Source organism: Opisthorchis viverrini (assembly GCF_000715545.1).
Source record: "Opisthorchis viverrini unplaced genomic scaffold opera_v5_422, whole genome shotgun sequence".
Classification (NCBI taxonomy): Eukaryota; Metazoa; Platyhelminthes; class Trematoda; order Opisthorchiida; family Opisthorchiidae; genus Opisthorchis; species Opisthorchis viverrini.
This window is the reverse complement of record NW_008752076.1, coordinates 107702-122414: the sequence shown is the minus strand read 5'-3', so window position 1 is coordinate 122414 and position 14713 is coordinate 107702. Positions and strand designations below refer to the sequence as shown.

Sequence of the window (14713 nt, the reverse complement as noted above, 5' to 3'; positions counted from 1 at the left end):
TACATTTCAGCTCTGGTCAAGGTACTTTCTCTACGTGGAAGTTCGTCTTCTCGTGTTGACTGTAGTACCCTTAATTCAGGACCAAATAGAAAATTTGATATGCCTGCGAGTGCAGGAGTTTGGCACAAATCAACAAGAAATGTAATCAACTAAGAAAAAAACGAATTCCCCCGCCAAACATAGCTTTTCTTTGTGGAGAAATATCACATATGACGGACTAATTAATCCCACAATGAAATAAATGCATGCATATAGGGTTTAAACTTGCACAGAACGGAGTTGTAGAGCTTCAAGTCAGTCGATATGCGTGGTTCTCTTGAAAGCTGCACTTCCCTGGCCAAAGAAAATAACATATCACGTCTAATTTGTTTGCCTTGTTATTTAAAGTAATCTCAGATTCACAGGCCCTGGTCCATTTGTGGTGGATTTTTCAGAGTAAATGGTTCTTTTTGGGTGAAGGTTGTTCCCCGGAAACAATCTAATCTGCATGCAACGGAACTTTTTAAGCATGAGAGTTCTCGTGTCCTCTGGAACAGCCCATGCACAATAAGGTGCATTCGGATATGAGTGGTATTTCAAATCTATAGCAAGGAGTCCACTTGTTAAACGTAACCAAGTAGCCTGGAATATAACTCAACTTTCCATCACGAAAGTTGCCTGCAGGCTCCCTCTAAGTTGTCATAATTACCGGAGCCGTGAACATCGAATCATTTAGAATATTTTTCCTGTTTGCCTGGAGGTGGTTTAAAAATCCAAAGATAAATATGTCATGTACTCAAACACTATTGTTGACGTTGCAAAACCATGAGGAGCCTAACATCATGTCTAAATATGAAAAATAGTGCTGATTAATCCTGTGTTTTCCTACTTACAAACATTTAAACGCCGAGCGCTTACACTTATCTAAAATTTCTAACTTGCACTTTGATCTCTGTCAATAGACGGAGATGTGTGTCCGTTCGATTATATGCAAATTACTATGGTTACCGAAATACGGAGAAGTAACCTAGGCTAAATGATCAAAGAAATCTGTCGTGGACACTAAATTCCGGGACTAGGTAGNGGCATTCACAGTTAAGATGCCTAGCTGGGCGAACGAACCAATGAATGGTTGTGGCACAAAATAAGTCCAGTTATTTTCCCACGTAAATTGAAGACGAATTTCAACTCGCATGACTGGAAAATCGGAATGGCTTACAACTTTAATCCTTCCCCTATTCTCCCAATGGTTTCACAGTTTGGAGAAAGACAAACGTACACAGATATTGCTGCAGCTTTTCGAAAAACTGGACGTTAACCACGATGGTAAAATAAGCCAAGAAGAATGGGACAAGGGAATGAAATCAATGAAGATTGATGAGGAGTATAGTTCTGTAAGTTTTCCTTTCTCTTAAGACAAGGCGCAATAGCTTGGCCTTCCACTCATTACATTCTACCTTTCTTTTGTCCAAAAAACTCTGTACAGCAGAAAATGAAGGACTAATTGTTGGAAAAAGGAAAGAGCAGGTTATATATTTCGACCCGTCAAAAATCCAAACAAACTTGATAATCTTCGCTAAGATATTGGATGCTGAATCTGACTAAACAAAATCCAACGAACAATTTGTGCCTCACGTTTTACCTAACGAAACTGCGTATGCCTATACATCGCTTGCCGAAGGAAGGTGGTCAATCTTTGACCTGACAGAGGGGTATGAAGGATAGTACGAAAAGCTTGGATACTGTCGGTGTAACTCTCCTCCTGGGATGGGAACCGCGTGATCCTTACTGCGCCTGATTGGAGACGCTGCAAGATATGGCTGCCAACCGATATCAATGGCAATCTTTTTGTCAGTTTCTACCCAGATTGCCTGGATGAGCGTCTGGGGGTGTATGCACCTTGAAATGAATGTAATAACCATGCGTTAAGTCCCCTTCGCTTCCACCTTTATTCCTTTCTTCACAATAAAGCTTTCAATAGGATCTCGGTTGTACGGCAGTGAAGCATGGTGTTGAAAACTGATGTCATGCTGTCGATGACGACCATGGTGATGATTATGATCATTATGATGACCCAACGGAAGAAGAGTGAAGCGATTGAGTAGCACTTTCATTGTAATCAAAGAATATCAATATATGAAAGATGTTAGCTAACAATCTGACAACCTACGTTTATGCAACAAAGGCTGTTCAAGGTATACCGACTCCTCCAAATCTCGTGATTATTCTTGATTTACCCTGACTAATTATTAGGGACGAGGATATATAGCAACATTAATTGCAGAATACTCTTGTCGGTAAGATTACTAATCATCCAATGCGTTTGTTGAACCCTCAGAAATTGAGAAATTATCTTGACGTATCCTGTGATGGAGTGATCACAAAGCAGGAATTCATGGTTGGCCTCGGAATGGTGGAAGATCCAATTGAGTGAGTTATACTAATGTTGATTAAATCACAGCCAGATTCCTTCTTCCTTCGGGTAATCACTTTCGGAAGCGGTCGTTTCTTCGTGGGTGGGCGGACACCAAAAGCTACGCTGTACACTTTCGGCGCTTTGTTTTATTGAAAGTTCATTTGTGCCACGGTGTCGTTGGAAGCTTTTTGAAATTGGGACAGATTTTCCAACTTTGGCTGGAGGAAATACTCTAGATGTAAAGGATTCATCTATATGTGTAACTCACATATTCTAGCAGAATCTGGATGACATTTGTCAACTGCCGTTACCCAGATGATCATCGACTATTGCTTTGCTCATTCGCCTGAAATTATCTAAAAATCAGCAACCAACCATCATAAAGGAGCGTTCTTGCGTAAAGANAGCAACCAACCATCATAAAGGAGCGTTCTCGCGTAAAGACAAAAACCTCACTGATCAGAGATTTTCGACACCGCATGAAACGTTTCAGAGACATTCAAAACAAATGCATTACTAATGGATTAAACCACTATTGGCACTTTATGGGACGCTCTGGTAGGAAAAGCGAGAATGCGCGTGCCATAAAAGTTCATTTACAGCAACCAACCATCATAAAGGAGCGTTCTTGCGTAAAGACGAAAACCTCACTGATCAGAGATCAGAAATTTTCGACGCCGCATGAAACGTTTCAGAGACATTCACAACAAATGCATTACTAATGGAGTAAACCACTATTGGCACTTTATGGGGCACTCTGGTAGGAAAATCGAGGATGCGCGCCACAAAAGTTCATTTTTTCGATTAACTGGAATGAAGACTCATGCAGGTGTGAAGGCTCATTTGGATTTCATTGGTAAAATCTCCCCTTATGCTATTTATGTCCCGTTATCCTTGTGCACATTTTTCTGGTTGTTTGGCCTATAAATTTTGCCAGCCATTCCGCACAAGGAAGTTGCTAGACAGTTCGTTGGACGAGGTAAAATTTACTGGGAACAATCGATTCGGTAAAAGGTTTTGATGTCATAATCTTCGAATACATTTCAGCTCTGGTCAAGGTACTTTCTCTACGTGGAAGTTCGTCTTCTCGTGTTGACTGTAGTACCCTTAATTCAGGACCAAATAGAAAATTTGATATGCCTGCGAGTGCAGGAGTTTGGCACAAATCAACAAGAAATGTAATCAACTAAGAAAAAAACGAATTCCCCCGCCAAACATAGCTTTTCTTTGTGGAGAAATATCACATATGACGGACTAATTAATCCCACAATGAAATAAATGCGTGCATATAGGGTTTAAACTTGCACAGAACGGAGTTTTAGAGCTTCAAACCAGTCGATATGCGTGGTTCTCTTGAAAGCTGCACTTCCCTGGCCAAAGAAAATAACATATCACGTCTAATTTGTTTGCCTTGTTATTTAAAGTAATCTCAGATTCACAGGCCCTGGTCCATTTGTGGTAGATTTTTCAGAGTAAATGGTTCTTTTTGGGTGTAGGTTGTTCCCCGGAAACAATCTAATCTGTATGCAGCGGAACTTTTTAAGCATGAGAGTTCTCGTGTCCTCTGGAACAGCCCGTGCACAATAAGGTGCATTCGGATATGAGTGGTATTTCAAATCTATAGCAAGGAGTCCACTTGTTAAACGTAACCAAGTAGCCTGGAATATAACTCAACTTTCCATCACGAAAGTTGCCTGCAGGCTCCCTCTAAGTTGTCATAATTACCGGAGCCGTGAACATCGAATCATTTAGAATATTTTTCCTGTTTGCCTGGAAGTGGTTTAAAAATCCAAAGATAAATATGTCATGTATTCAAACACTGTTGTTGACGTTGCAAAACCATGAGGAGCCTAACATCATGTCTAAATATGAAAAATAGTGCTGATTAATCCTGTGTTTTCCTACTTACAAACATTTAAACGCCGAGCGCTTACACTTATCTAAAATTTCTAACTTGCACTTTGATCTCTGTCAATAGACGGAGATGTGTGTCCGTTCGATTATATGCAAATTACTATGGTTACCGAAATACGGAGAAGTAAACTAGGCTAAATGATCAAAGAAATCTGTCGTGGACACTAAATTCCGGGACTAGGTAGCGTAGCTGTCACAAGACCATGGTAGGCTTGCATGTAAAACTTACAGTAAGTGTCAACATTTACACCTGTGTTGACTGGGCAGACAAATTGAAAGCCTACACAGTGTTGAAAATTAACATTAAAAATCTGGGAAAATAAGTGAGGCTCGCGATTCCGTCTAACATAGCCATATAAAATAGCACGCTCACTCGGTTCCATTTGAGGAACACCTGTCCCCAGAAAACCTGACAAAGGGCCCAAACCATAGAACTATACTCTTTTCATTCTGCTGGAGCCCTGTCGTTACCATATTCTGACTACTAGGCCGCCTTTCCTAAAGAGAAAACTCGGTATTCAGTGGGCACAACACTGGAAGAAAGTATAATTTGTTGTTTTATTGATTTTATATGCTTTTTAGATACAAATATACCATGTTTTCGTTCTTATTTTTACAGCTGGAAAAAAGTGTTTGAAGCACTGGATAAAGACAAATCCGGTGACATCTCAGTGGAAGAACTGAAGGCTGTTTTTGACGCTTTGGAGATACCGATTCTTTCTTCCGGCATAGTCGAGTGGATTGCACAGTACGACACAAATAAAGATGGAAAGTTGGACTACAGTGAATTTCTAGCATTCGCCAAAGTTCAGCAATCCAAAGCTGAATGAGTGGATTACAAATAGTAGTTAATTTTTGTTACATGTTTCTGCCTAATACATTATCTGTTGTTATTACCTATTTCATCTCATTCAAAATCATGGTGGCCGCTGATATTACTGATTAGTGTGTTTATCTTTAAAACTGAAAAATGTACTTTACCGGAAGAGAGCGTGTGTTACGCTTATTATGCTGTTATTGATTTTAAATGAGAATATGTCTACACGCTGCTGAGCATCACTGTCCTACTAAACCAATCTTAGCAGTTTCGTTTAATAAATCAATAATCGGCTGACAATCCCAATTCATAGTGACCTAGAGCTGGCCTAGATTTAGATATGAAGTAACTTACATTGTAGCCTGTTAGAACTGAAGAGTTGTTGTGCTGTTTTCTGTGTGCTCAAAATAGTGTGTAAGTTTGCAGCCGTAGAGTATTATCTCTATTATCTGCAAGCAATTACGATTAGAAATGATTAATTCATTCTCACTTGGCACCGATTCCCTGTGGGAGTTTCTCAGTGGCAAATAATTACGCTATTATACTGTAAAAGGGTAATGATAAAACCAGTGGCTTTACAGACGGAGTTTTGGTAGTTTTCACATTTACGAACCTCTTAACTGAGTAAGTAGCATGATCGTATTATTCATTTAGGCATAACTTCCTTCAAGGCCAAGGATAAACACATAATTTATAAAAAAGCAGCCCTTGGAAAGATTGTCGATTTCCTTTCCCGTGAAAATTTATTGTGGTCATTTTGCACGCAATAAAAATGGCACATACTTCGATTTGTTCAAATGATCAGCCGAGCTATTTTGCTGCGTACTTTTCAGCACCGCTTGAGTGAACATTGCTTCTGAACTTTTACCCAAAACGTTCAGTCCAGCAAACAAGCCAACAGTCACGGCGCAAAGTAGTGAAATCCATCCTCAATTACAGAGTCCAAACGGGTTACCCAATATTTATCTGTAGAATCTAAGTCGACCCAGAATCGAGGTTTACGCATTGTGACGAACGCGTTTTTTAGTTGCTAAATTTCAATCATTGGCGATTTCCTATGCCCTACTTATTATTACTGTGTTGTCTACAAATGAATCTTGTTCGGTACCGATTATTCTCATTTTCAGGTCAAAATAGAGCGTCGTTTTAACAGAGGATTCCGATCGCTTACTAACGTATAATAATTAAATTTCCCAAGTTCATTCTGACGAACTTGCTTTCTAAGCATTCGTTCGAGTGTTCAGAAGTTTTATCTAGTGCCGTGGTATGTCCGTCAATTTCTCCCAAATTTTGTTGAATTCGGAAAGCGCATAAAAGCCGCTCAGCCTTCGTACAACTCAGGAAGAAGGAACTTGGATGAACCATTGTTGTTTTATGTGTATTTGCGGGTACACCATTTCATAATCTGGGGTCGAATACTTTAACACAAGGCATTTCTGGCTAGTGTGTAAAATAGGGTGGGAATAACAAAGTGTAGTCTCACAATCTAACGGCCCAAGAGACTAAGTTCACCCTGAATCATTGAGGAACATAACAGGATACAGAACAAACTTTATCCGATGCAGCTTCTCTGGCTTCTCGGATAGCGAATCAACGTAAAGTCTCGTTTACTTGCAACAGTATGTTACTAACTAAAGAACCCAATGAGTCTGACGGCACAAGATATTCCATAAGGTTCTTATGGACAAACTGTTGCACTGTATTGATCTTAAAGAGCTATTTGTGTTTTTCACACAGAACAAATTCTGCCAGGATGTTGTGGGTAGTGAAAAGTGATTGAAAATGAAGGCAAACGTGTGCAACTAAAATCAGAAAAGGTCCAATTTACAGATAGGATCGTGACAGTTTGAAGTAGTTTTTATCGCATTCATTTGTCAATGAGGCAAAATAATTTGGCATCACATACTTGTTGAAATAAAGCTCACTTAATCATTTAAAAACTTCTGTCAGTCTATTAGAAACCAAACAGCTTAGTGTGGGGACGGAAAGATGGCCTGTTTTGTAAGTTTATTCACAGATCACGCTCAATCCCCTATAATGAGTGTATCATAAGGGGCACAAAACAGTGTTGTCTTCCCTTAACCCAACTCCTCATGGCAACTGGAGCATATGCATCTTTGTCTTTTGTTCATATGTAAGGCATAATGGTTCTAGTAAAGAATTTTATGAGCCAGAAATTTTGCGATCCACTGTATTTTACCTTTCACTGAAAATTGTACGGATTATACTATTATAACACGACTAAAAAGGGGAATCTGTGCCGGAAGTTCATTACTTTGCTTGCTGAACCACAAAGTTTCTTTTCATACTACACAGTGGGCCAACCTTACCATAGCGGTCACAAGTTACGAATGGAAGCACGCAACTGAGATCACCTTCGGGTCATATATTTCATCGGTGAAGGCTTTGGTTGAACTTACTGTAACCTGGTGCACTCGCAACAAAGCAATCCGACTGTCGCCAAGGCCTCCGATTAGTCGAGATTACCAGCTGCACAAAAGGTGTTTTGTTTCGCAGATTTGTGTTCAAACAAGCACTGAGTAAAATTTTTAATAAGAATACGCTGAACGTCGTTCACGCTTACAATCAAATTACCAACCACTAAAAGTGCAATGGTAGAGTAAACTGGCAGTTTGGACACACCGTATTGGGTTAAGAGCGCTTCAGCAAGAGGAATAGAGAAACCCAGTAAAATTTACCTTCTTTGGCGAGGTTTACAAGAGAAAGCTTAACATTCAAGTCAAAATAAGCTCCACTATATGGGTTCTGTTTGTATTGAACTCCGAGTAAATATTTCAAAAACGCAGAGAAAAAAGTAGCGTTAAACGCGCATTTGCAATGAGATTTGGTGGCCCGTAGTCCCTCCACTATATGGGTTCTGTTTGTATTGAAATCCGAGTAAATATTTCAAAAACGCAAAGAAAAAAGTATCGTTAAACGTGCATTTGCAATGAGATTTGGTGGCCAGTAGTCTTGACCTTGATCACCAGCCGCCAAGTAGGCTCAGCCGAAAATATACGATATTTTTATATTCTCGCAGACTACCCATAAATACAGTAACATATATTTTGTACAAATGTAGTTAAATCTTAATGCAAACATAAAATGACTTGAAAATATTAACGAACAGAACGACATATTTGATAGAAACGGCGGTAAACCGGTTGACTCTTGAAAGATCAGTGTCGACCTACAAGACGGCGCATCACAGGGTGCAGTTTCGTTTTTCGGTGACAAACCCACGACATCAAGAAGTGAATGGTCAGATATTCGTAGCCATTAAAGCGCGTTACGCAAAGCGCCGGTAGTGTCTGACCTTATTGCGACAGCTCTAATCCCCAGTGAACTAGATCGTCCGCCTCCAATCTTCGAGTTCCGTACAGTCCATGAGCAAAATGGAGAGAAAAAACGATTCAAAAAACAGCTGAGATCTGAACTGCTCGCTTAATGAAACTATGTATGCTGTCATGAAAACTTAAAAAAAAAAGAGCTAGATTGTATCCGTCTCAGATCTCACGTGACTCCAGATTCAAGTGAAAAAGTGAGGCTTTAAACCACCTTGGCGCTGGTGTCACCCATTCTCACAAATAGACAGTTGACGATGTATATGAAAAAATAGGAAATACCTAGCTTTTGAAGCCGGAACTTCGGACAGTAGCTTTCGTATGATTATTTTCGATACTCACATATTTGATATGAAGTCAAGTTACTGGAGATGACGGTAATAGCAACTCACCATATTAACTCGTGATTCGGGAGTGTAACTGTGATTAAAAAGGACGCCACATATAGGTTAGCACGAAGCTGTCGATAAACATCGCCAACAGTAATTACGAAAATCGAATAATTCAGTGAATATACGGCCATTATAGGGAACAGTGAGGACTAGAGTTAGATATTTCCACGGCGACAAACATATTCAACAGCAGTATCGTACTGCTGTGTCATGACTTCACCAACAGGACAACATCTCCACCTACCAACGGCATTTTCAAACTGCGATGCAGTCAACCAACAATCATTGACTGATAACGCAACAACAAAGTGTCCGCAATAACAGCCCGAAAAGAATACCAACCAAAAACGCAACAATTATAACGGAAATGAAGCTGACCTTAAATTGAAACTAAAACCCGAGAACCTAACCAAGTAACTACCAGCTTTTCTGCAGCGATCTCACGATATCGTAACAATATGAACAGGACAGACTACTGTGATTTGCTGGGCGACAGTATTGTGGCGTTTGTCTTTCTAGGTGAAATTTTCGGCCATTGAACCCAAAGCTTCTAGTTTTTCTGAGAGTTTCTCAGTACATTTATAGATATTTACATTACTGCAACAGTTTTATTTGACTAGACTAACGATACGATTTTGTAGCTTGACGCCACGATTTTCTGCGGGTCTACAGCGGCCAACAGGAAGTACATTTAATTACTTTAACTTTTCTAACATTGTGATGTCTACTGCACATTCTGCCACCGTACCGATTCACAGACACACGCATGCCCTACACAAGAGGGCTGATGATAATCGACATCCTAGCTGCCCACAAATTTGCCTCTATTCAAGGTTGGATGCTGTTTCCTCAGTATGGATTAAATTAGTGAATCCTCGATCTGCTTCCCTGAACTGATGATCTAACTTTTAACCTTCTTTGGTGCGTAACTCCTAGAATTGTTGTCTCAATGGTCTTCCAAGCAGCCACAGGCTACCGGTTTCTCTTATGTGATTCTGGCAACGTTCTTGCTATTGAACAAAAAGACCTCACGTTGGTATCAACTCAGTGGCTCGATATGACCACAATGAATTATTCAAGCCCGGCAGTGTTTCATATCAGAATAACCTTTATCCCACCGGGACCCATCCACCCACGAAGACCCCCTAAGTACACCGTTTTTCGCAGTGGTTATTATTATGCCGTTTTTTGCGAAAGTCGGCAGGAAAATGACACTGTCTTTTTTGGTGCACTGAGTTCCCTGGGAAGCCCTAGCTTGTCTCCTGACGTGTGTACCCTCTCGAGGGGTTGAAAGATTTTCCGCATTAGTGAAGAAAAACGACAATATAAATCACGCATTTGTCCCCTGAGTTATGATTACAGTGTCCTACGATAGCCCACTTTACCGCAATGTTCATGGTTCCGTTACTCATAAGCCTTCTATCACTGCTTTCCCCGTATGCTAAATGCACTGCTACATGGTACGCGGAACAGTGATCCGTATTTTCGGTAAACTGGTGACCGCCTTGATTAATTAATATTTTAAATAATCCTATGTCTTCAGGAGGTCTCTGATTTGATCCAATAAATAATTCCATGTGTTGTTTTGGTTTTAAGGCTGAAATTTAGTTTTGTGTATGCACGAGATAGGCGCCAATTTTGATGATCCTCGAAAGTTTCATCACAAAACTACATCAGTGTACATCTGGGTGAGACTAACACACAGAACAGGAACGAACACAACAGGCACGATACATGGATGTTTACTTTAGTGGGCTTGTTTCGAGCGGTTTGGTGATCAGTGATGTCAACAGCCGTATATTCAATTGTGAGGAAATCATCAAATTTTTGTAACCAAGAGGCGCATACATAACTTAATTCAAGTCAGTATGTACGCGAGTGATATGCGCAAATGATGTTAACTTGTATCTACCATTAACAGCACGTCTTTCTACGCGTCGACATTGCTTAAGTTTTTTTCTTCTACCTGGAACTGAGAGTTTGGAACCACGCCCACCTCTGGTGGAACAGGTTTCTTTGGCCTTATGATATACAGATACAGGTACATTTCGATATGTTAGAGTTTGTCAAGAACAAAACGGATATTTTTTCAAAGTGACGCGTTTACTTTTCACGGAACGAGTCGATTATTACTACTGTGTGTTCAGATCACTTGTTGCTAAGTTTGTTTTTAGTTTCATCTAGTAATCACACTTCACAAGTCAACTCCACAGGGTTCCATCAGTTCATGGTGCGATGTGCGTTTTAGGTCACCGTACGATTGTCTACATAAGATTGTCTACATTGTCTACATTGTCTACATAAGATTGTCTACCAAACTGTATGTCAGCCGCATGTTCAACATAAGATTGTCTACCAAACTGTATGTCAAACATCACATCAATATTTTGTTCCATATTACGGTCACGTGAGTAATGGGCCTAGAGTGATCAACAGCTTTTTGTTAGAGAGAATTTACCAGCATTGACAGCTAATTTCTTTCGTTTCCGGAAAAATCTCTCTGACAGGTGTCCAGTATATCGTCACTTCATAAAAAGGGAAAGGAATCACAGTGTTTTCCACAGAAGTCAGAGGAACTTGTTGTGCACAACACGGTGGTCCTTTCACGACCGTCCATAATGAGTATTCTGTTCCCAGTTCTTCTAATAGATGATCCTGCACCCCTGGAGATTCATTTGCCAGTTGATGAGAAAAATAACTCTGTGTCTTTCTAACTATCTCATTTGCGCTTGCTCATTCAAATATGCCATCCGTCGTGAGGCTTCTTGTCTAAAGGGCTTACCTATTGCAGCGGGCGCCAGATTTTTATGCAATCTAAAATCAAGGTTGCAGTGATACAAACTTACCCTGAAACCATCGGAATAAAGAAATTTGAGCTACAATCAACAAGTAACTTGCAGCTGTTGATTCTATGTTCAGGTGATTTGTGTGACTGAGTCGATTGTGCCCCAAGTTTTAGTATATTGCACTGGACCTTGCTGTTTGGAATCCGGTCTGTCCAAGAAATTCAAGGAATCCTATGTAAATGCCGTGAATAGAATTCCACAAACTTTACCATAGGGCAGCAGTAGAGAGTTCAAATTTTTCAGCCATGTGGTTAGGATAGCACATCAGCACCGTGTCCAGCAACCTGTCGCCCAGCATACTGTGACTACTTTAGTTGCACTTATCCGGATGACCGAGTGCACCCTTTGGCTTGACAATCCAATTATTTAAGCCAATGCCAAGTGTTTAAGCAAGCTTGCATCAGCGTAGTGGGAATCGGCATAACTAGAAGTTCATCAACTACTAATCTAGGTATAAGTTATCCACTTTCGACCTTGGGACGGCGTTTGCCGGAAACTAATTCCACAGTAATTTTCGTTGCAAATTTTTACCACGGTGAACTGAGACGTCAACATCAGTCACAAATGATAGTAATGAAGTGAGGAAACTTGGAAAGTCTGAGAACTGACTGTGACAGACAGAGTGTGATTAGCAAGTGCGCTTGGAATTTTCGGTTCGTTTTCGAACATACGTTTAAGCATGGAGGGTATAGTCCGGGTATGTAATTGCTCTACAAAAGCTAAAGTATTTAGTACCATTTGTTGTCACAAGTCGAAAACCGTAGAGTTTGCCCAGCTTTATTCTGAAAAGTAATATTACGTTTTCCATTGTTTTAGTCCCAAAATGTCCGGCCGGAGCGCGGCTACGTGTCTTGGATTAAGAAGACTATTTGCTATCCTGGACACAAACGGTGACGGCAAAATCGACTTACAGGAATTGACCGACGGACTCCGAATATTCGGTTTCAAACCGGCTGGCATACAGGTAGACGTTGCCAACTTTGTATTACTCAACACTCCGAAGTCCGTAAAGTGAATATCTTGGGAACTCAATCAAATTTATATTACTTTCATGCATGCACATTAATATGTGAAACTATAAAAACTAGATTAATTTGTTGATCAAATTTGACTCGATGAATCTACAAGTGAGTTCGAAAATCTCCACAGATATTTTGTCGTCGGAACATTGCACCTGTTTGCGACAGTCTCTTATTTAAAGCTCTTAATTTCTAAATCGGATTTACATTTTTCAGGAGTTCCTTGAGTTTGCCGACCTTGACAAGGATCAAGAGATAAGCTTCGAAGAGTACAGGAAGGCATTTCGTATTCAGGAGGACCCTAATGAGGCGTGAGTTTAAAAGCGTTTGGTGTTATACTTGTGAAACAGTTCTCAAACTATTAGCATAACGAAATTGGCACCTATCAACCGCCAATTCATTGGACAAATGTAGGGCGCCTCAGTCTTATGGTTTAGGTTTGTGCCCCCGTCGATTGTCTTAGTTAGCTCAGTCGGTGGAGCACCCACCGGTTCAGTCTGCTCACAGGCATGTCTTTTATCTATGTTAATTGTTATTGAAATGGTTATTTCTAGATTTGCAAAATACTCAATTTTGTGAACTGCGTGGATGCACTCAGTAGATTTGTATCAGGGTAGGCTCACAGCGTTCTCTAAACAGAAAGAATAATTCACCCTAAAAAATGTTAAATTTTTAAAACAGACAGAAAACACAGAAGCACTTGTAAACGACTTAGAGAAAATTTGTGTCCAAACAGAATACTTGGAACACTATGAAAATACAAAAGAAAAATATTTGAAGTTTCAACTTCCACGAATTACAAACCGCACTCGGCTGGAATGGTACTGTATCCAATTTCATCAGTGCTAATCCTTTCCAATTTAAGTAGCTGCTTGCTAGTACAAATTGAATACTTTTTGTTGATTATTTTTGATAAGAGCGACTGGAATAAAAAATAATCAAACAGCTCAGTTTGTGAACTACCAATGTACTGGAAATAAAGTCTACGGAAATCCCCGAATTCGCAATTAACATGACGGTAAGATCTATTGCACCGCTTGTCAGTAGACGAGTTTTCCTAGTGCTGTCAAGAACAAGGAAACCGTTTTGGATGAAGCAGAAGGAATTTCGCGGGTGTTTTCGCAAACACCAATAGTGAATTTGTAATCCTTCAGGTGCGACGATAGTGGACAGAACTCAGGCAAGTAGAAAAAAATTTTGGAGCCATGGACCAGCACCTAATCTATGGTCATTTAATTTCACTGTTGCAAAAAAGCACTAAGCATTAAAAAGGTTCAAATTTCCTTTCCCAAAGCTCCAAACAGGCGTCGCAAACTGAGAGGCCTAATTCTTTTGCAGTAGTAAATCTATGCAACTGTTTTTATTATAGTTCCAAATAAGTCTAAAGGAGGTAACATAAGCCCATTAAAATAGAGCAGTGACGCCGACTTTCCAGGAACATGGGTTAGCACATACAGCTTGATCTTTTCATTGAAAACCAGCGATTAAGATAGATGTGTAGTTGATGCGCTCAAAATAAGCAAAACTGGTGGACCAGTTGTTGAGTTGCTTCTAGTGCGCAGAAGACTGTTTCATAAGATACAATGTTATAACTTGCGATAGATCAGTTACAAAATACCGTAATATTGTCCAAAATCCTTACCAAGTGTCTTGAATGCCTCTATTCACCATACAGTACCGAGGAACAAAAGCGCTCAAACGTTCTTTTGGCTCTCTTCCATGAGTTGGACGTTGACAAGGATGGAAGGATCAGCACCGAAGAATGGGAAAAAGGAATGGAATTAATGAAAGTGGACAGTGACTACCGAGAAGTACGTGGGTAGTTCCTTTGTTTAAGATCTGAAAAAAGATTTTTACTCAAAAGAGGCATAACGTTAATTCAGATGAAACAACGTTGAGGAGGGTCATAGGAATTTCCAAAACGATGGCGGGAATTGGTCTGTAATGCCTAGTTTCTGTTTCCCACTATGTAGATTAGATCTTGAG

The 14713-nt window shown here is 40.0% G+C and overlaps 2 protein-coding genes across 2 annotated transcripts in view; both read left to right on the top strand.

The window, feature by feature from the left end:
• The window catches only part of T265_10874 (hypothetical protein), a gene marked incomplete at both ends in the record, with an annotated part of 8056 nt that extends 2917 nt beyond the window's left edge, over window positions 1-5139 (top strand). The window contains 3 exons of the mRNA XM_009177368.1: window positions 1238-1373; window positions 2318-2409; window positions 4929-5139. Of these exons, the coding sequence (XP_009175632.1) occupies window positions 1238-1373; window positions 2318-2409; window positions 4929-5139 (439 nt within the window). The remainder of the gene's footprint in view (window positions 1-1237; window positions 1374-2317; window positions 2410-4928) is intronic.
• Window positions 5140-5466: 327 nt separating this feature from the next.
• On the top strand, window positions 5467-12723 carry T265_10873 (hypothetical protein; the record flags this gene model as incomplete). Its single annotated transcript, XM_009177367.1, has 2 exons — window positions 5467-5471; window positions 12525-12723. The coding sequence occupies 2 exons, from the start codon at window positions 5467-5469 to the stop codon at window positions 12721-12723; spliced, it is 204 nt and encodes a 67-aa protein (XP_009175631.1).
• Window positions 12724-14713: the final 1990 nt, after the last annotated feature.